Source organism: Ranitomeya variabilis, chromosome 5, assembly GCF_051348905.1.
Source record: "Ranitomeya variabilis isolate aRanVar5 chromosome 5, aRanVar5.hap1, whole genome shotgun sequence".
NCBI lineage: Eukaryota > Metazoa > Chordata > Amphibia > Anura > Dendrobatidae > Ranitomeya > Ranitomeya variabilis.
The window spans coordinates 491839234-491860409 of NC_135236.1; the positions used below are offsets into that span (position 1 = coordinate 491839234).

General features: G+C 42.1%; 1 protein-coding gene across 7 annotated transcripts in view; it reads left to right on the forward strand.

Moving 5' to 3' along the window:
- Positions 1-255: 255 nt before the first annotated feature.
- The window catches only part of MYBPC1 (myosin binding protein C1), a 184243-nt gene continuing 163322 nt past the window's right edge, over positions 256-21176 (forward strand). For all 7 annotated transcript variants that reach the window (XM_077265603.1, XM_077265605.1, XM_077265607.1 and 4 more), the window contains exon 1: positions 256-374. In XM_077265603.1, the coding sequence (XP_077121718.1) occupies positions 350-374 (25 nt within the window). In that variant the 5' untranslated portion in view covers positions 256-349. The remainder of the gene's footprint in view (positions 375-21176) is intronic.

Consider the following 21176-nt stretch of genomic DNA (forward strand, 5'->3'; position numbering starts at 1 on the left):
GTCCCTGATTCCTATCTGTTTAAGTGAGCAGCTGAATATAGAAGCTCAGAGATGTTCTCATCAGCCACATGAGATGCAACAAAGATTCTTTCCAAAAGCCGAAAGAGCAGACCGTTCAGACAACAGATGGGAGAGTTCCCATAACTGTCAATTTTCTAAATATTTGCATAGTAAAACAGAGGAGGTGCCATGAGATTGATATGTCAATGCTGTATATAAAGTGGAGGAATTCCTCTCCCCCTCTGCTCAGTCTGCCCTTCCTCTCTCTTGTGTGTCTACCTGGCTGCTGGTGAACTGGTTATTGTTTTGTGGAAAGTTCAATACTCTTTGGGAAAGAGTCATTGATAGAATGCCAGAGCCGTCCCAGAAAACGGGTGAGTATCTGTGGAATCATTGGACTATTTTAACATTTTCATGGCTTTAACCCATTATACAAAGACTAAAATTGCAAACTACAATCATTGATGTTGCAGATGCATATAATACATAGATCCATCAGCTCAACCGTTAATACCATTACTATGCTTCTGTTCCCAGTCCCATCCATTATTAACTACAGCTTAACTGCAGGATAAAGGAGTAACCCTCAGCATCCTATGGCAAAGCACAATGATGAGTGCTTCAAATTAGTGTTAGTGCCAATAATTTTTCCAACTCACTAGAGCCATGTGTTGGAGCATGGACGGTTACATAGCAAAGCCTCTATGGCCTTAAGCCATTAGTATGTTATAAGCATTACATGGGTTATCTCCATCCAAAGAATCTCATCCTACAGACACTTCCATACTGGCCACTAAATACCCAACCAGTAAATGTGTGTACAATGTAGCGAGGACTGGGAATTTTGTAACATTTTGATAAGCCAATCATTCCAGTATTTAAATACATTGTACGAATGTGTAAGAAAAAACTATCCATTTAGCATTATATGTGGTCGGAATGTTACAGAACATTTCCTTTTATAATTTTTGCAAGTTTAGTTGCTTGGGTGCACAGTAGTAGGTCGTCACATCATTGAAAAGTTGTGTTTGCTATTAGCAATTAAGACAAGCGCTATTACAAAAGATAAAGAAAAAGTTTACTGTAAACTCTTCGAGTCCAGACATTTTATGTTGTACTTTTAAATTGTATACTAATATTCCAAATTAGGGTTAGTTAGGGTTAATTGTTGAAATTGCTTAAAGCAAATTAGTAAAGATGACTTCTTTATCTATCTATCTATCTATCTATCTATCTATCTATCCAAAAAAGATGAAGGTAACATTCCAAAGATCCAAAAAATAATAGTTTATTGACCCATCATGTCAGGGCTATCTATCTATCTATCTATCTATCTATCTATCTATCTATCTATCTATCTATCTATCTATCTATATATCTATCTATCACATATCTATTGTATCTATCACATATCTATCTATCTATCTATCTATCTATCTATATATCTATCCCATATCTATCTATCTATCTATCTATTCCATATCTATCTATCTATCTATCTATCTATCTATCTATCTATCTATCTATCTATCCCACATCTATCTATCTATCCCATATCTATCTATCCCACATCTATCTATCTATCTATCTATCCAAAAAAGATGAAGGTAACATTCCAAAGATCCAAAAAATAATAGTTTATTGACCCATCATGTCAGGGCTATCTATCTATCTATCTATCTATCTATCTATCTATCTATCTATCTATCTATCTATCTATCTATCTATCACATATCTATTGTATCTATCACATATCTATCTATCTATCTATCTATCTATCTATCTATCTATCTATCTATCCCATATCTATCTATCTATCTATCTATCTATCTAATCCATATCTATCTATCCCATATCTATCTATCTATCTATCTATCTATCTATCTATCTATCTATCTATCTATCTAATCCATATCTATCTATCTATCCCATATCTATCTATCTATCTATCTATCTATCTATCTATCTATCCCATATCTATCTATCCCATATCTATCTATCCCATATCTATCTATCTATCTATCTATCTATCTATCTATCTATCTATCTATCTATCTATCCCATATCTATCTACCTATCCCATATCTATCTATTCTCTATCTATCTATCTATCTATCTATCTATCTATCTATCTATCTATCTATCTATCCCATATCTATCTACCTATCCCATATCTATCTATCTATCTATCCCATATCTATCTATCTATCTATCTATCTATCTATCTATCCCATATCTATCTATCTATCTATCTATCTATCTATCTATCTATCTATCTATCTATCTATCTATCTACCTAATCCATATCTATCTATCTTATATCTTTCTATCATCTATCTATCTATCTATCTATCTATCTATCTATCTATCTATCTATCTACTGTCATGATCTCTGCAGGCAGAGATCATAGCAAGCCTATAGAGGGACAAGCTCTCGGAAGATGGAACTATACTGACCATGAACTAAGCCTGCCGCGCAACTAGAAATAGCCAGGTAGCATTTCCTATTTATCGCTAGATGCCCAGCTCTGGCCTAAGACCTAAATAGCTAGCAGAGGGAAATATAAGACCTGGCTCACCTCTAGAGAAATATTCCAAAGAAGACAGTAGCCCCCCACATATAATGACGGTGAGTTCAGATGAAACAACAAACGCAGCAGGAAAATAGTCTTAGCAAATTTGAGGTCCGCTTACTAGATAGCAGAAGACAGATAGTATACTTTCATGGTCAGCAGAAAAACACTAACAAAACACCATCCAGAGATTACCTTAAACTCTGGCATTAACTCATAACGCCAGAGTAGCAATCCCTGATCAACGAGAGCTTTCCAGACACAGTAACAAAACTTCAGCTGTGAACTGGAACAAATAGGCAAAACAAAACATGGACAAAAGTCCAACTTATCTAGTAGTAGTCTAGAAGCAGGAACAAGCACTGAGAGGCATCAGATAACATTGTTGACCGGCAAGAAACCACCAGAGAAATGAGCTTAAATAGCGACACCCACTACTGATGGAACCAGGTGAAACAGGAAAGAGGATGACAAGTCCAATTCCACAAGCGGCCACCGGGGGAGCCCAGAATCCAAATTCACAACAGTACCCCCCCCTCAAGGAGGGGGCACCGAACCCTCACCAGATCCACCAGGGCGACCAGGATGAGCCCTATGGAAGGCACGAACAAGATCAGAAGCATGAACATCAGATGCATTGACCCAAGAATTATCCTCCTGGCCGTAACCCTTCCAGTTGACCAGATACTGGAGTCTCCGTCTGGAAACACGAGAATCCAAAATTTTCTCCACAACGTACTCCAACTCACCCTCAACCAACACCGGAGCAGGAGGCTCAACTGAAGGTACCACAGGTACCTCATACCTGCGCAATAACGACCGATGAAAAACGTTATGAATGGAAAAGGACGCAGGGAGGTCCAAACGGAAAGAAACAGGATTAAGAATCTCCAATATTCTATAAGGGCCGATGAACCGAGGTTTAAACTTAGGAGAAGAGACCCTCATAGGGACAAAACGAGAAGACAACCACACCAAATCTCCAACACAAAGCCGAGAACCAACACGACGATGACGGTTGGCAAAACGCTGAGTCTTCTCCTGGGACAACTTCAAATTGTCCATAACCTGCCCCCAGATGTGATGCAATCTCTCCACCACCGCATCCACTCCAGGACAATCCGAGGATTCCACCTGACCGGAGGAAAATCGAGGGTGAAACCCCGAATTACAGAAAAACGGGGACACCAAGGTGGAAGAGCTGGCCCGATTATTGAGGGCGAACTCTGCCAATGGCAAAAAAGCACCCCAATCAGCCTGGTCAGCAGAGACAAAACACCTCAGATATGTCTCCAGGGTCTGATTAGTCCGCTCGGTCTGGCCATTAGTCTGAGGGTGAAAAGCAGATGAAAAAGACAAATCTATGCCCATCCTAGCACAGAATGCCCGCCAAAATCTAGACACAAATTGGGTACCTCTGTCAGAAACAATATTCTCAGGAATACCGTGCAATCGGACAACATTCTGAAAAAACAGAGGAACCAACTCAGAAGAAGAAGGCAACTTGGGCAGAGGAACCAAATGGACCATTTTAGAGAAACGGTCACAGACCACCCAGATGACAGACATCTTCTGGGAAACAGGCAGATCTGAAATAAAATCCATCGAGATGTGTGTCCAAGGCCTCTTAGGAATAGGCAAGGGCAACAGCAGTCCGCTAGCCCGAGAACTACAAGACTTGGCCCGAGCACAAACGTCACATGACTGCACAAAGACTCGCACATCTCGTGACAGGGAAGGCCACCAGAAGGATCTTGCCACCAAATCCCTGGTACCAAAAATTCCGGGATGACCTGCCAATGCAGAAGAATGTACCTCAGAGATGACTCTGCTGGTCCAATCATCCGGAACAAACAGTCTATCAGGCGGACAACGATCCGGTCTATCCGCCTGAAACTCTTGCAAGGACCGCCGCAGATCAGGAGAAACGGCCGACAAAATTACTCCCTCCCTAAGGATACCTGTGGGTTCAGAATTACCAGGAGAGTCCGGGTCAAAACTCCTAGAAAGGGCATCTGCCTTAACATTCTTAGAACCCGGTAGGTATGACACCACAAAATTAAAGCGAGAAAAAAATAAAGACCAGCGCGCCTGTCTAGGATTCAGGCGTCTGGCAGTCTCAAGATAAATCAAATTTTTGTGGTCAGTCAATACCACCACCTGATGCCTAGCCCCCTCGAGCCAATGGCGCCACTCCTCAAACGCCCACTTCATGGCCAAAAGCTCCCGATTCCCAACATCATAATTCCGCTCTGCGGGCGAAAATTTGCGAGAAAAGAAGGCACAAGGCCTAATGACGGAGCAGTCGGAACCTTTCTGCGACAACACTGCCCCAGCTCCGATCTCCGAAGCGTCAACCTCAACCTGAAAAGGCAGATTCACATCAGGCTGACGCAACACAGGGGCAGAGGCAAAACGGCGCTTAAGCTCCTGAAAGGCCTCTACAGCATGAGGGGACCAATTAGCAACATCAGCGCCTTGTCTGGTCAAATCAGTCAGTGGTTTAACGACATCCGAAAAACCAGCAATAAATCGGCGGTAAAAGTTGGCAAAGCCCAAAAATCTCTGAAGACCCTTAAGAGAGGAGGGCTGAGTCCAGTCACAAATAGCTTGCACCTTGACGGGATCCATCTCAATGGAAGAGGGAGAAAAAATATACCCCAAAAAGGAAATTTTCTGGACCCCAAAAACGCACTTAGACCCCTTCACACATAAAGAATTAGACCGCAGAACCTGAAAAACTCTCCTGACCTGCTGGACATGAGAGTCCCAGTCATCAGAAAAAATCAGAATATCATCCAGATATATTATCATAAATTTATCCAGAAAATCGCGGAAAACATCATGCATAAAAGACTGGAAAACTGAAGGGGCATTAGAAAGACCGAAAGGCATGACCAAATACTCAAAGTGGCCCTCGGGCGTATTAAATGCGGTCTTCCACTCATCCCCCTGCCTGATCCGCACCAAATTATACGCCCCACGAAGATCAATTTTAGAGAACCACTTAGCACCCTCTATAGGAGCAAACAAATCAGTAAGCAATGGCAATGGGTATTGATACTTAACAGTGATCTTATTCAGAAGCCGATAATCAATACATGGTCTCAAAGAGCCGTCTTTTTTTGAGACAAAGAAAAACCCAGCTCCCAAGGGAGAAGAAGATGGACGAATATGTCCCTTTTCCAAAGACTCCTTTATATATTCCCGCATAGCAGCATGTTCCGGCACAGACAGATTAAACAAACGACCCTTGGGATATTTACAACCCGGTATCAAATCTATGGCACAATCGCACTCACGGTGCGGAGGTAACGACCCAAGCTTGGGTTCGTCAAAGACATCTTGATAATCAGAGAGGAACTCAGGGACTTCAGAGGGAATGGACGACGAAATAGAAACCAAAGGTAAATCCCCATGAATACCCTTACATCCCCAGCTCAACACAGACATTGCTCTCCAGTCCAAGACTGGGTTGTGAGACTGCAACCATGGCAATCCCAGTACCAAATCGTCATGTAAATTATACAGCACCAGGAAACGAATAATCTCCTGGTGATCCGGATTGATACGCATGGTTACTTGTGTCCAGTATTGTGGTTTATTATTAGCCAATGGGGTGGAGTCAATCCCCTTCAGAGGAATAAGAGTCTCCAAAGGCTCTAAATCAAAACCACAACGATTGGCAAAGGACCAATCCATAAGACTCAGAGCGGCGCCAGAGTCAACATAGGCGTCCGTGGCAATGGATGACAAAGAGCAAATCAGGGTTACAGACAAAATAAACTTAGACTGAATGGTGCCAATGGAAACAGACTTATCAAGCTTCTTTGTACGCCTAGAGCATGCTGATATAACATGAGTAGAATCCCCACAATAGAAACACAATCCATTCTTCCGTCTAAAATTCTGTCGCTCGCCCCTGGACAGAATTCTATCACACTGCATACTTTCTGGCGTCTTTTCCATAGACACCGCCAGATGGTGCACCGGTTTGCGCTCCCGCAGACGCCTATCAATCTGAATAGCCATTGTCATGGACTCATTCAGACCTGCAGGCACAGGGAACCCCACCATAACATCCTTAACGGCATCAGAGAGACCTTCTCTGAAAGTTGCCGCCAAGGCGCACTCATTCCACTGAGTAAGCACAGACCATTTACGGAATTTTTGGCAGAAAACTTCAGCTTCGTCTTGCCCCTGAGATAGTGCCATCAAAGTTTTTTCTGCCTGAAGTTCCAAATGAGGTTCCTCATAAAGCAAGCCCAAGGCCAGAAAAAACGCATCCACATCGCGTAACGCAGGATCCCCTGCTGGCAATGAGAAGGCCCAATCTTGAGGGTCACCCCTGAGCAAGGAAATCACAATCCTAACCTGCTGAGCAGGGTCTCCAGCTGAACGAGACTTCAGGGACAAATAAAGCTTACAATTATTTCGGAAATTCTGGAAGCTAGCTCTATTCCCTGTGAAGAACTCCGGCAAAGGAATTCTCGGCTCAGATACCGGAGCATGTACCACAAAATCTTGTAAATTTTGTACTTTCGTGATGAGATTATTCAAACCCGCAGTTACACTCTGGAGATCCATTATTGTCAGGTGCACACAGAGCCATACAGAGATTAGGAGGAGAGAGAGAAAAAAGACTGCAGCAAGGCAGACTGGAGGAAAAAAAAAAAAAAAAAAAATTCCAGCAGACTTCTTATAACTCTCCTTTCTCAACCTGGGTCTTTAACACTTTATTGGCCGGTCAAACTGTCATGATCTCTGCAGGCAGAGATCATAGCAAGCCTATAGAGGGACAAGCTCTCGGAAGATGGAACTATACTGACCATGAACTAAGCCTGCCGCGCAACTAGAAATAGCCAGGTAGCATTTCCTATTTATCGCTAGATGCCCAGCTCTGGCCTAAGACCTAAATAGCTAGCAGAGGGAAATATAAGACCTGGCTCACCTCTAGAGAAATATTCCAAAGAAGACAGTAGCCCCCCACATATAATGACGGTGAGTTCAGATGAAACAACAAACGCAGCAGGAAAATAGTCTTAGCAAATTTGAGGTCCGCTTACTAGATAGCAGAAGACAGATAGTATACTTTCATGGTCAGCAGAAAAACACTAACAAAACACCATCCAGAGATTACCTTAAACTCTGGCATTAACTCATAACGCCAGAGTAGCAATCCCTGATCAACGAGAGCTTTCCAGACACAGTAACAAAACTTCAGCTGTGAACTGGAACAAATAGGCAAAACAAAACATGGACAAAAGTCCAACTTATCTAGTAGTAGTCTAGAAGCAGGAACAAGCACTGAGAGGCATCAGATAACATTGTTGACCGGCAAGAAACCACCAGAGAAATGAGCTTAAATAGCGACACCCACTACTGATGGAACCAGGTGAAACAGGAAAGAGGATGACAAGTCCAATTCCACAAGCGGCCACCGGGGGAGCCCAGAATCCAAATTCACAACAATCTACCTATCGAGAAAAAATTGGAACAGCATCAGATACTACCTTAATGATGTGCAAAGTTTCCCCAACCAATATTCAAATGGCTTTAGAAATAATAATAAAAAAAGGAAAACAGCACAAAAAAATGAAAAAAGTGGACTTTATTGCCCAAGCGGCGTGGCAACGTTTCGGATGTAATATCCTTTCTCAAGGCTTATGAAAGGATATTACATCTGAAACGTTGCCACGCCGCTTGGGCAATAAAGTCCACTTTTTTTCAGTTTTTTGTGCTGTTTTCCTTTTTTTATTATCTATCTGTCTATCTATCTATCTGTTCCATATCTATCTATCTATCTACCTATCCATCTATCTATCCCACATCCATCTATCTATCTATCTATCTATCTATCTATCTATCTATCTATCCATCTATCACATATCTATCTATCTATCTATCTATCTTTTTATCTATATATCTATTTCATATCTATCTATCTATCTATCTATCTATCTATCTATTCCACATCTATCTATAGATCTATCTATCTATCTGTTTTTCTATGCATTCATCATCTATCTTTCTTATCCATGCATCAATCCATCATCTATCTTCCCATCCATTTCAGTTCTAGATAAGGTAGGGTTTCTATGCAATCTATATAGATTTCGTCTCTGCATATTTATTTTAAACAAAGCCGAAGCATTGTGATCTGAGTGATCTTTCAGAACATGCCACTGGGAGTATCTTCCACTGCAAAGCATTCCAGGAGATTATTCAAGAATCCTTATATCCCACACTGGAACTTTAAATATTCAGCTCCAGCTTTATGACTCTGAAAATATCTGTAACAGGCAATCTCTTGGCTCACAATTCTTACCAAACATAGCCAGGTTGATCACTATTATAAATGTCGCCACATTGTTCATCACATACACCCTGTGGCGGCATTGTATTCATGTCTTGGTGTTAAGGATAGTAGTGATTCCGAATGGTCGATGCTTTGTGGTCGATGTAATGCATGATACTTCTCATCTGTATGGATACATTCTTTAGTCTGTCATTTGTTTTAGCACAGAATTATAAAATAATGTGAAATTCACAACTTGAAAATTAAGAAAACTCAAGTTAAAAACAGTTATATTAATGTTTATATCTTAATATTAAGTCTGGCTTCATAAAAGTTCTCTGGACCAATGAATCAGCTTCATATACAATTATATGACTGATAATTCAGCATATCTGACAATGTAGTCAGGCATTCATTGTCTATTATTACTCTATAAATTACTCTCATATAACTATCACATAGCTTTTTAGCGTTTATTGTCCAGTTTGTTATTTCGTTTGTTCACTTTTAGATTTTACTATGGGACTTACTCAGCTTAAAATGTCTTTAACATATTTAATGAATGGATTATTTTATGACAAACAATGACAAACTGCAATTAGTAAAATATATTTTACGGAAAATAAGAGACCTTATAATAAACTGATGGGACGGTCCTACTTTGGTGTTCTAACTCATATAGTGTAATTAGGAAATAAGTAAATACAATATCACAGTACACGAATAGATTGCGAAATGGAATTGACCTTTGAAAGTCTTCAGACTGTTGACAAAGCATAGTGTGGGTATACTTTCTACCATCTTGCTATATATAGTATATGCATGTTATGTAGACTAAAGACTTGCTGGAAAACTATTGATTTTATTGATATCTAAAAAGTACTATTTTAAGAGTTGAAAGGCAGAAACCTATCGCAAGCAGGAGTCAGGAAGTACACAATGAAGCTGTATAATATGGGACACACTGAGACGCTGCAGTGTTAGGGAACAGCAGTTCCAAGATGTATCACTGCTGCTGTTAAGACTCAGAGCAAGTGCCAAAGGTCACGATCAGCATTTGGTCAGTATTTTACATCAGTATTTGTAAGCCAATATCAGGCGTGGGTGAAAAAGGCAAAAGTGGCACACATATTTCTATAGTACTTTTCCTCTGACTGTTCCACTCTTCGTTTTGGCTTTCAAATACTGAAGTAAAATACTGACCAAATACTGAATGTGTGAAGGTGCTTTAACCCCTTAAGCCCCAAGGGTGGTTTGCACGTTAATGACCGGCCCAAATTTTACATTTCTGACCACTGTCCCTTTATGAGGTTATAACTCTGGAATGCTTCAACAGATCTTGGCGATTCTGACAGTGTTTTCTCGAGACATATTGTACTTCATGATAGTGGTAAAATTTATTCAATATAACTTGGGTTTATATGTGAAAAAAACTGAAATTTGGCAAAAATTTATAAAATTTTGCAATTTTCCAACTTTGAATTTTTACGCCCTTAAATCACAGAGATATGTCACACAAAATAATTAATAAGTAACATTTCCCATATGTCTACTTTACATCAGCACAATTTTGGAACCAAAATTTTTTTTTCTTAGGGAGTTATAATGGTTAAAAGTTGACCAGCAATTTCTCATTTTTACAACACCAATATTTTTTAGGGACCACATCACATTTGAAGTCATTTTGAGGGGTCTATATGATAGAAAATAACCAAGTGTGACACCATTCTAAAAACTGAACCCCTCAAGGTGCTCAAAACCACATTCAAGAAGTTTATTAACCCTTCAGGTGTTTTACAGGAATTTTTGGAATGTTTAAAAAAAAATTAACATTTAAATTTTTTCACAAAAAATTTACTTCAGCTCCAATATGTTTTATTTTACCAAGGGTAACAGGAGAAAATGGACCCAAAAAGTTGTTGTACAATTTGTTCTGAGTACGCTGATACCCCATATGTGGCGGTAAACCACTGTTTGGGCGCATGGCAGAGCTCGGAAGGGAAGGAGCGCCATTTGACGTTTCAATGCAAAATTGACTGGAATTGAGATGGGACACCATGTTGCGTTTGGAGAGCCCCTGATGTGCCTAAACAGTGGAAACCCCCCACAAGTGACACTATTTTGGAAAGTAGACCCCATAAGGAACTTATCTAGATGTGTGGTGAGCACTTTGACCCACCAAGTGCTTCACAGAAGTTTATAATGCAGAGCCGTCAAAGTAAAAAATCATATTTTTTCACAAATATGATTTTTCGCCCCAAATTTTTTATTTTCCCAAGGGTAAAAGAAGAAATTGGAACCCAAAAGTTGTTGTGCCATTTGTTCTGAGTATGCCGATACCCCATATGTGGGGGTAAACCACTGTTTGGGCGCGTGGCAGAGCTCGGAAGGGAAGGAGCGCCATTTGACTTTTCAATGCAAAATTGACTGGAATTGAGATGGGACACCATGTTGCGTTTGGAGAGCCCCTGATGTGCCTAAACATTGAAACCCCCCCACAAGTGACACCATTTTGGAAAGTAGACCCCCTAAGGAACTTATGTAGATGTGTTTTGACAGCTTTGAACCTCCAAGCGTTTCACTACAGTTTATAACGCAGAGCCGTGAAAATAAAAAAAAAAATTTTCACAAAAATTATTTTTTAGCCCCCAGTTTTGTATTTTCCCAAGGGTAAAAGGAGAAATTCGACCCCAAAAGTTGTTATCCAATTTGTCCTGAGTACGCTGATACCCCATATGTGGGGGGAACCACCATTTGGGCGCATGGCAGAGCTCGGAAGGGAAGGAGCGCCATTTGGAATGCAGATTTAGATGGATTGGTCTGCAGGCATCACGTTGCATTTGCAGAGCCCCTGATGAACCTAAACAGTAGAAAACCCCCACAAGTGACACCATTTTGGAAACTAGACCCCCAAGGAACTTATCTAGATGTGTTGTGAGAACTTTGAACCCCCAAGTGTTTCACTACAGTTTATAATGCAGAGTCGTGAAAATAAAAATTAATTTTTTTGCCACAAAAATGTTTATTTAGCCCCCCAAATTTTTATTTTCCCAAAGGTAACAGAAATTGGACCACAATTGTTGTTGTCCAATTTCCCCTGAGTATGCTGATACCCCATATGTTGGGGTAAACCCCTGTTTTGGCACACGGGAGAGCTCGGAAGGGAAGGAGCACTGTTTTACTTTTTCAACGCAGAATTGGCTGGAATTGAGATCGGACGCCATGTCGCGTTTCAAGAGCCCTGATGTGCCTAAACAGTGGAAACCCCAAATTCTAACTGAAACTCTATCCCAAACACACCCCTAACCCTAATCCCAACCATAACCCTAACCACACCCCTAACCCTGACACACCCCTAACCCTAATCCCAACCCTAACCCTTACTTTAGCCCAACCCTAACTCTAACTTTAGCCCAAACCCTAACCCTAATTTTAGCCCCAACCCTAACTGTAGCCCTAACCTTAACTTTAGCCCCAGCCCTAACCCTAACTTTAGCCCCTGCCCTAACCCTAACTTTAGCCCAACCCTAACTGTAGCCCTAACCCTAGCCCCAACCCTAACTCCAACCCTAGCCCTAACCCTAGCCCTAACCCTAGCCCTAACCCTAGCCCTAGCCCCAACCCTAACCCTAGCCCTAACCCTAGCCCTAACCCCAACCTTAACCTTAACCCTAACCCTAACCCTAGCCCTAACCCTAGCATTAACCCTAGCCCTAACCCTAGTGGGAAAATGGAAATAAATACATTTTTTTAATTTTTTTATGTTTCCCTTAGGCTAGGTTCAGATTGCGTTAGGGCAATCCGTTTAGCGCTAAGCGCTAGCGGATTGCGCGAACGCAATGTCTTTTAAGGGGTCGCCGCTAGCGCAGATCCCCGATTTGTGAGAGCGGGGAACGGACCTCGGGCGCGCCGCGGACGCTGCAAGCAGCGTCCGAGGCGCGCTACAAAAGAACGGCACATCGCTATCGCGTGCCGAAAATAACACGCGCTAGCAATGCGCTTAAACATTGCTGGCAATGGGAGCGCTAACGGACGCGGTGCACGGCATTAATTTCGCCGTGCAACGTTGTCCGTTAGCGCTCACCCATTAACGCAATGGGAACCTAGCCTAACTAAGGGGGTGATGAAGGGGGGTTTGATTTACTTTTTTATAGCGGGTTTTTTAGCGGATTTTTATGATTGGCAGCTGCCACACACTAAAAGATGCTTTTTATTGCAAAGAATATTTTTTGTGTTACCACATTTTGAGACCTATAATTTTTCCCTGACGAAGCGGCAAGCGAAACGTGCGTTGGAGTGGTGTGTGCAGGGCAGTGGCGTCCTGATACTGGTTGGTATTGTGGCCATTATTTATTTTGCTGGTGGCATTTGCTTTACACACTTTATGCACTTATTATATGGCATGAATTGTGTTGATCCTGGTATAAAATATTGTGGTTTGTGTTACCTTATATTCACTCATTATATATTTATGAAAATTTTTTGATATATTTTGGTTTGCACCAAGCCCTTGTTATTTGGATTTGTTATTGGAGTGTATGAATTGATTTGCTTTTATATTTATTAGCACATTGCACTTTTTATTGTGGTTAATGATATATAATTATTTTTCTAATAAATTCTTTGATACACTTAGTGTTATTTATGTATATGCACATTATGCACTTTGATTAAGGTCACAGCTACCTTTTATTTCAGTGCCAATCAGTTTCAGTATGCCCTGCCCTGTGCATACATAGTTTTTGTGTTTGACCCCCATATTCTGTGTACTATATTTTAATATGATATATTTTTTTTATAAATTATTAATCTTTTTATCAGCACAATAAAGTTTCCATTTTTTATTAATTGTTTTGGTGACACTGATATATATATATTTTTATATTTTAATAAAATATTATTGATTATTCAAAATTGGTCTGGTGAATATCTTTTTGGGTTATGTATCATAGGAAATCTAGCCTGCATTATGAGAACTATATCTGAGATCAGAGGAGAGGAAGTAATCAAAATAGCAGAAAATCAAGAAATTAAAAATCAAATGAAAAACGTATGCACAAAACACATTGACCTTCACATTATTATTTACTAATTAGCCTATACTGAATGATTACTGACAGCAAAACATATGATGAAGTGCTCAGGCGTAACACTAAGTTCTCTGTAAGGAGAAGTGAATAATATTTATTAGCCTACAGACGTGGTCAAAATTGTTGGTACACCTCGTTTAATGACAGAAAAACCCACAATTGTCACAGAAATAACTTGAATCTGACAAAAGTAATAATAAATAAAATATCTATGAAACCAAACAAATGAAAGTCAAACATTGCTTTTCAACCATGCTTCCACAGAATTAAAAAAAAATAAAGCTCATGAAATAGGCCTGGACAGAAATGATGATACCCTTAACTTAATATTTTGTTGCACAACCTTTTGAGGCAATCACTGCAATCAAACAATTCCTGTAATTATCAATGAGACTTCTGCACCTCTCGACAGGTATTTTGGACACTCCTCAAGAGCAAACTGCTCCAGTTGTCACATGTTTGAAGGTTGCCTTTTCCAGACGGCATGTTTCAGCTCTTTCCAAAGATGCTCAATAGGATTTAGGTCAGGGCTCATAGAAGGCCACTTCAGAATAGTCCAAAGTTTTCCTTTCAGCCATTCTTGGGTGTTTTTAGCTGTGTGTTTTGGATCATTATCCTGTTGCAAGACCCATGACCTGCGACTGAGACCAAGCTTTCTGACACTGGGCAGCACATTTCTCTCTAGAATCCCTTGATAGTCTTGAGATTTCTTTGTACCCTACACAGATTCTAGACACCCTGTCTCAGATGCAGCAAAGCAGCCCCAGAACATAACAGAGCCTCCTCCATGTTTCACAGTAGGGACTGTGTTCTTTTCTTGATATGCTTCATTTTTCCATCTGGGAACATAGAGCTGATGTGCCTTGCCAAAAAGTTCCATTTTTGTCTCATCTGTCCATAGGACATTCTCCCAGAAGCTTTGTGGTTTATCAACATGTAGTTTGGCAAATTCCAGTTTGGGTTTTTTATGATTTTTTTTCAACAATGGTGTCCTCCTTGGTCGTCTCCCATGAAGTCCACTTTGGCTCATACAATGATGGATGGTGTGATCTGACACTGATGTTCCTTGAGCTTGAAGTTCACCTTTAATCTGTTTAGAAGTTTTCCCGGGCTCTTTTGTTCCCATTCGTATTATCCGTCTCTTTGATTTGTCATCAATTTTCCTCCTGCGGCCACGTCAAGGGCGGTTGGCTACAGTCCTATGGATCTTAAATTTCTGAATAATATGTGCAACTGTAGTCACAGGAACATCAAGCTGCTTGAAGATGGTCTTATAACTTTTACCTTTAACATGTTTGTCTATAATTTTCTTTTTAATCTCCTGAGACAACTCCTTCCTTCGCTTCCTCTGGTCTATGTTGAGTGTGATACACACCATGTCACAAAACAGCACAGTGAGTATCTGTAGCCCTATATACAGGCCCACTCATTGATTCCACAATTGTAGACACCTGTGATGCTAGTTAGTTGACACACCTTTATTTAACATGTCCCTTTTGTCACATTATTTTTAGTGGTACAATCATTTCTGTCCAGGCCTATTTCATGAGTTTTATTTATTTTTTTAATTCTTTGGAAGCATGGTTGAAAAGTAATGTCTGACTTCCATTTGTTCATTTTCATAGATCTTTTATTTATTATCACTTTTGTCATATTCAATTTATTTCTGTGACCATTGTGGGTTTTTCTGTCATTAAACGAGGTGCACCAACAATTTTGACTGTGTGTATGACAATGGGTCCTCTCAATGTATGGGATCTATTGGGTAGTGAGTGGTAAGGTCTAAAAGTTGACGTGTTACGAGCAGGAAAAATGGGAAATCCAATACTAGTTCCAATAGCAGCAACCGGAGCTGGCTCTAATCGCTGCTGTTAAACCACTTAGTTGCTGCTGTCAATCTCTGACAGCTCCATTTAAGCTGTTCAATCCTGGGTATGGGTCACTTAAGTTGCCCTATGGACTCTGTATCTCAATTGTGATGTGCGGTTGGGGATGCCATTGCACTCAGGTGATTATTTCAAGCTGTGGCTGAGCTTCATAGGAAATTGTCAAATATACACTTAAAGGGAACCTGTCACCCCCAAAATCGATGATGAGGTAAGCTCACCGTCATCAGGGGCTTATCTACAGCATTCTGTAATGCTGTAGATAAGCCGCCGATGTTACCTGAAAGAGGAGAAAAAGACGTTAGATTATACTCACCCAGGGGAGGTCCAGCTCCGATGGGCGCCTGTCATGATCTCAATGGCAAGAGAACATAGCATAAGCATATATAGGAACTAGCTCTTGGAAGATGGGAACTGAGCCGACCATGAACCAAACCTAACGCACAACCAGCAGTGGCCGGGTAGCATGCCCACGCCGATTCCAGACGCCCAGCACCAGCCGGAGGACCAAATAAAACTAGCAGAGGAAAATATTAGTCCTAGCTCACCTCCAGAGAAATACCCCGAAAGGAGACAGAGGCCCCCCACATGCATTGGCGGCGAGTTGAGACGAAATAACAAACGCAGTATGAAAATAGGTTTAGCAAATTTGAGGTCCACTTACTACATAGCAGAAGACAGAAAGGACACTTTCATGGTCAGCTGAAAACCCTATCCAAAAACACCATCCAGAAATTACTTTAAAACTCTGGCATTAACTCATAACACCAGAGTGGCAATTCCTGTTCACAAGAGCTTTCCAGACACAGTAACGAAACTACAGCTGTGAACTGGAACAAAAATGCAAAAACAAACATGGACAAGAGTCCAACTTATCTAGTAGTTGTCTAGGAGCAGGAACAAGCACAGAGAGGCTTCTGATAACATTGTTGACCGGCAAGCAACTAACAGAGCAGCAAGGTTATATAGCGACTCCCACATCTTGATGGGAACAGGTGAACAGAGAAGATGAAGACACCAGTTCAATTCCACCAGTAGCCACCGGGGGAGCCCAGAATCCAAATTCACAACAGTACCCCCCCCTCAAGGAGGGGGCACCGAACCCTCACCAGAACCACCAGGGCGATCAGGATGGGCCCTATGAAAGGCACGAACCAAATCGGAGGCATGAACATCAGATGCATTCACCCAAGAATTATCCTCCTGGCCGTATCCCTTCCACTTGACCAGATACTGGAGTCTTCGTCTGGAAACACGAGAATCTAAGATTTTCTCCACAACGTACTCCAACTCACCCTCAACCAACACCGGAGCAGGAGGCTCAACGGAAGGCACAACCGGTACCTCATACCTGCGCAATAATGACCGATGAAAAACGTTATGAATAGAAAAGGATGCAGGGAGGTCCAAACGGAAGGAAACAGGGTTAAGAATCTCCAATATCTTATACGGGCCGATAAACCGAGGCTTAAACTTAGGAGAAGAGACCCTCATAGGGACAAAACGAGAAGACAACCACACCAAATCCCCAACAGAAAGCCGAGGACCAACACGACGGTGGCGGTTGGCAAAAAGCTGAGTCTTCTCCTGGGACAACCTCAAATTGTCCACCACCTGCCCCCAGATCTGATGCAATCTCTCCACCACAGCATCCACTCCAGGACAATCCGAAGATTCCACCTGTCCAGAGGAAAATCGAGGATGAAACCCCGAATTACAGAAAAACGGGGACACCAAAGTGGCAGAGCTGGCCCGATTATTGAGAGCGAACTCCGCCAATGGCAAAAAAGCAACCCAATCATCCTGGTCAGCAGACACAAAACACCTCAGATATGTCTCCAGGGTCTGATTAATCCGCTCGGTCTGGCCATTCGTCTGAGGATGGAAAGCGGACGAAAAAGATAAATCTATGCCCATCCTAGCACAGAATGCCCGCCAAAATCTAGACACGAATTGGGTCCCTCTGTCAGAAACGATATTCTCAGGAATACCATGCAAACGAACAACATTTTGAAAAAACAGAGGAACCAACTCGGAAGAAAAAGGTAACTTGGGCAGGGGAACCAAATGGACCATCTTAGAAAAACGGTCACACACCACCCAGATGACAGACATCTTCTGAGAAACAGGCAGATCTGAAATAAAATCCATCGAGATGTGCGTCCAAGGCCTCTTAGGAATAGGCAAGGGCAACAATAATCCACTAGCCCGAGAACAACAAGGCTTGGCCCGAGCACAAACGTCACAAGACTGCACAAAGCCTCGCACATCTCGTGACAGGGAAGGCCACCAGAAGGACCTTGCCACCAAATCCCTGGTACCAAAAATGCCAGGATGACCTGCCAACGCAGAAGAATGAACCTCAGAGATGACTCTACTGGTCCAATCATCAGGAACAAACAGTTTATCAGGTGGGCAACGATCAGGTCTATCCGCCTGAAACTCCTGCAAGGCCCGCCGCAGGTCTGGAGAAACGGCTGACAATACCACTCCATCCTTAAGGATACCTGTGGGCTCAGAGTTACCAGGCGAGTCAGGCTCAAAACTCCTAGAAAGGGCATCCGCCTTAACATTCTTAGAACCCGGTAGGTATGACACCACAAAATTAAACCGAGAGAAAAATAATGACCAGCGCGCCTGTCTAGGATTCAGGCGCCTGGCGGTCTCAAGATAAATCAAATTTTTGTGGTCAGTCAATACCACCACCTGATGTCTGGCCCCCTCAAGCCAATGGCGCCACTCCTCAAAAGCCCACTTCATGGCCAAAAGCTCCCGATTCCCAACATCATAATTCCGCTCAGCGGGCGAAAATTTACGGGAAAAGAAGGCACAAGGCCTCATCACGGAGCAGTCAGAACTTTTCTGCGACAACACTGCCCCAGCTCCGATCTCAGAAGCGTCGACCTCAACCTGAAAAGGTAGAGCAACATCAGGCTGACGCAACACAGGGGCAGAGGAAAAACGGCGCTTAAGCTCCCGAAAGGCCTCCACAGCATCAGGGGACCAATCAGCAACATCAGCACCCTTCTTAGTCAAATCGGTCAATGGTTTAGCAATATCCGAAAAACCAGCAATAAATCGACGATAAAAGTTAGCAAAGCCCAAAAATTTCTGAAGACTCTTAAGAGAAGAGGGCTGCGTCCAATCACAAATAGCTTGAACCTTGCCAGGATCCATTTCAATGGAAGAGGGGGAAAAAATATATCCCAAAAAGGAAATCCTCTGTACCCCAAAAACACACTTAGAACCCTTCACACACAAAGAATTAGACCGCAAAACCTGAAAAACCCTCCTGACTTGCTGAACATGAGAGTCCCAGTCATCCGAAAAAATCAGAATATCATCCAGATACACAATCATAAATTTATCCAAATAATCGCGAAAAATATCATGCATAAAGGACTGGAAAACTGACGGAGCATTAGAAAGACCAAAAGGCATCACTAAATACTCAAAGTGGCCCTCGGGCGTATTAAATGCGGTTTTCCACTCATCCCCCTGCCTGATTCGCACCAAATTATACGCCCCACGAAGGTCAATCTTAGAGAACCACTTGGCCCCCTTTATGCGAGCAAACAAATCAGTCAGCAACGGCAATGGGTATTGATATTTAACAGTGATTTTATTCAAAAGCCGATAATCAATACATGGTCTCAAAGAGCCGTCTTTTTTTGACACAAAGAAAAAACCGGCTCCTAAGGGAGATGACGATGGACGAATATGTCCCTTTTCCAAGGACTCCTTTATATATTCTCGCATAGCAGCATGTTCAGGCACAGACAGATTAAATAAACGACCCTTTGGGTATTTACTACCCGGGATTAAATCTATGGCACAATCGCACTCTCGGTGCGGAGGTAACGAACCAAGCTTGGATTCTTCAAAGACGTCACGATAGTCAGACAGGAACTCAGGAATTTCAGAGGGAATGGATGATGAAATGGAAACCACAGGTACATCCCCATGAGCCCCCTTACATCCCCAGCTCAACACAGACATAGCTCTCCAGTCGAGGACTGGGTTGTGAGATTGCAGCCAAGGCAATCCTAGCACCAAATCATCATGTAGATTATACAGCACCAGAAAGCGAATAATCTCCTGGTGATCCGGATTAATACGCATAGTTACTTGTGTCCAGTATTGTGGTTTATTATTAGCCAATGGGGTGGAGTCAATCCCCTTCAGAGGAATAGGAGTCTCCAAAGGCTCTAAATCATACCCACAGTGTTTGGCAAAGGACCAATCCATAAGACTCAAAGCGGCGCCAGAGTCGACATAGGCGTCCGTGGTAATAGATGACAAAGAGCAAATCAGGGTCACAGATAGAATAAATTTAGACGGTAAGGTGCAAATGGAAACAGATTTACCAAGCTTTTTAGTGCGCTTAGAGCATGCTGATATAACATGAGTAGAATCACCACAATAGAAACACAACCCATTTTTCCGTCTAAAATTCTGCCGCTCGCTTCGGGACAGAATTCTATCACACTGCATACTCTCTGGCGACTTCTCAGTGGACACCGCCAGATGGTGCACTGGTTTGTGCTCCCGCAAACGCCTATCGATCTGAATAGCCATTGTCATGGACTCATTCAGACCCGCAGGCACAGGGAACCCCACCATAACATCCTTAATGGCATCAGAGAGACCCTCTCTGAAAGTCGCCGCCAGGGCGCACTCATTCCACTGAGTAAGCACAGACCATTTACGGAATCTTTGGCAGTAAATTTCCGCTTCATCTTGCCCCTGAGATAGGGACATCAAAGTTTTTTCTGCCTGAAGCTCCAAATGAGGTTCGTCATAAAGCAACCCCAAGGCCAGAAAAAACGCATCCACATTGAGCAACGCAGGATCCCCTGGTGTCAATGAAAAAGCCCAGTCTTGAGGGTCGCCCCGGAGCAAGGAAATCACAATCCTGACCTGCTGTGCAGGGTCTCCGGCAGAGCGAGATTTCAGGGACAAAAATAATTTGCAATTATTTCGAAAATTCTGAAACCCGGATCTATTCCCCGAGAAAAATTCCGGCAAAGGAATTCTCGGCTCAGATACAGGTGCATGACAAACAAAATCTTGCAAATTTTGTACCTTCGTGGCAAGATTATTCAAACCTGCAGTTACACTCTGAAGATCCATTACAAACAGGTGGACACAGAGCCATTCAAGGGTTAAGAGGAGGTAAGAAGCAGCTAGACAGCAATTAAGGGCTAGGCAGCAAAACTCTGAGGGGGGGAAAAAAAAAAAAAAAAATTTCCCTTCAACACTTCTTTTTCTCCTGCTTCAGCCCAAACAATTAACACTTTGAGGGCCGGTCAAACTGTCATGATCTCAA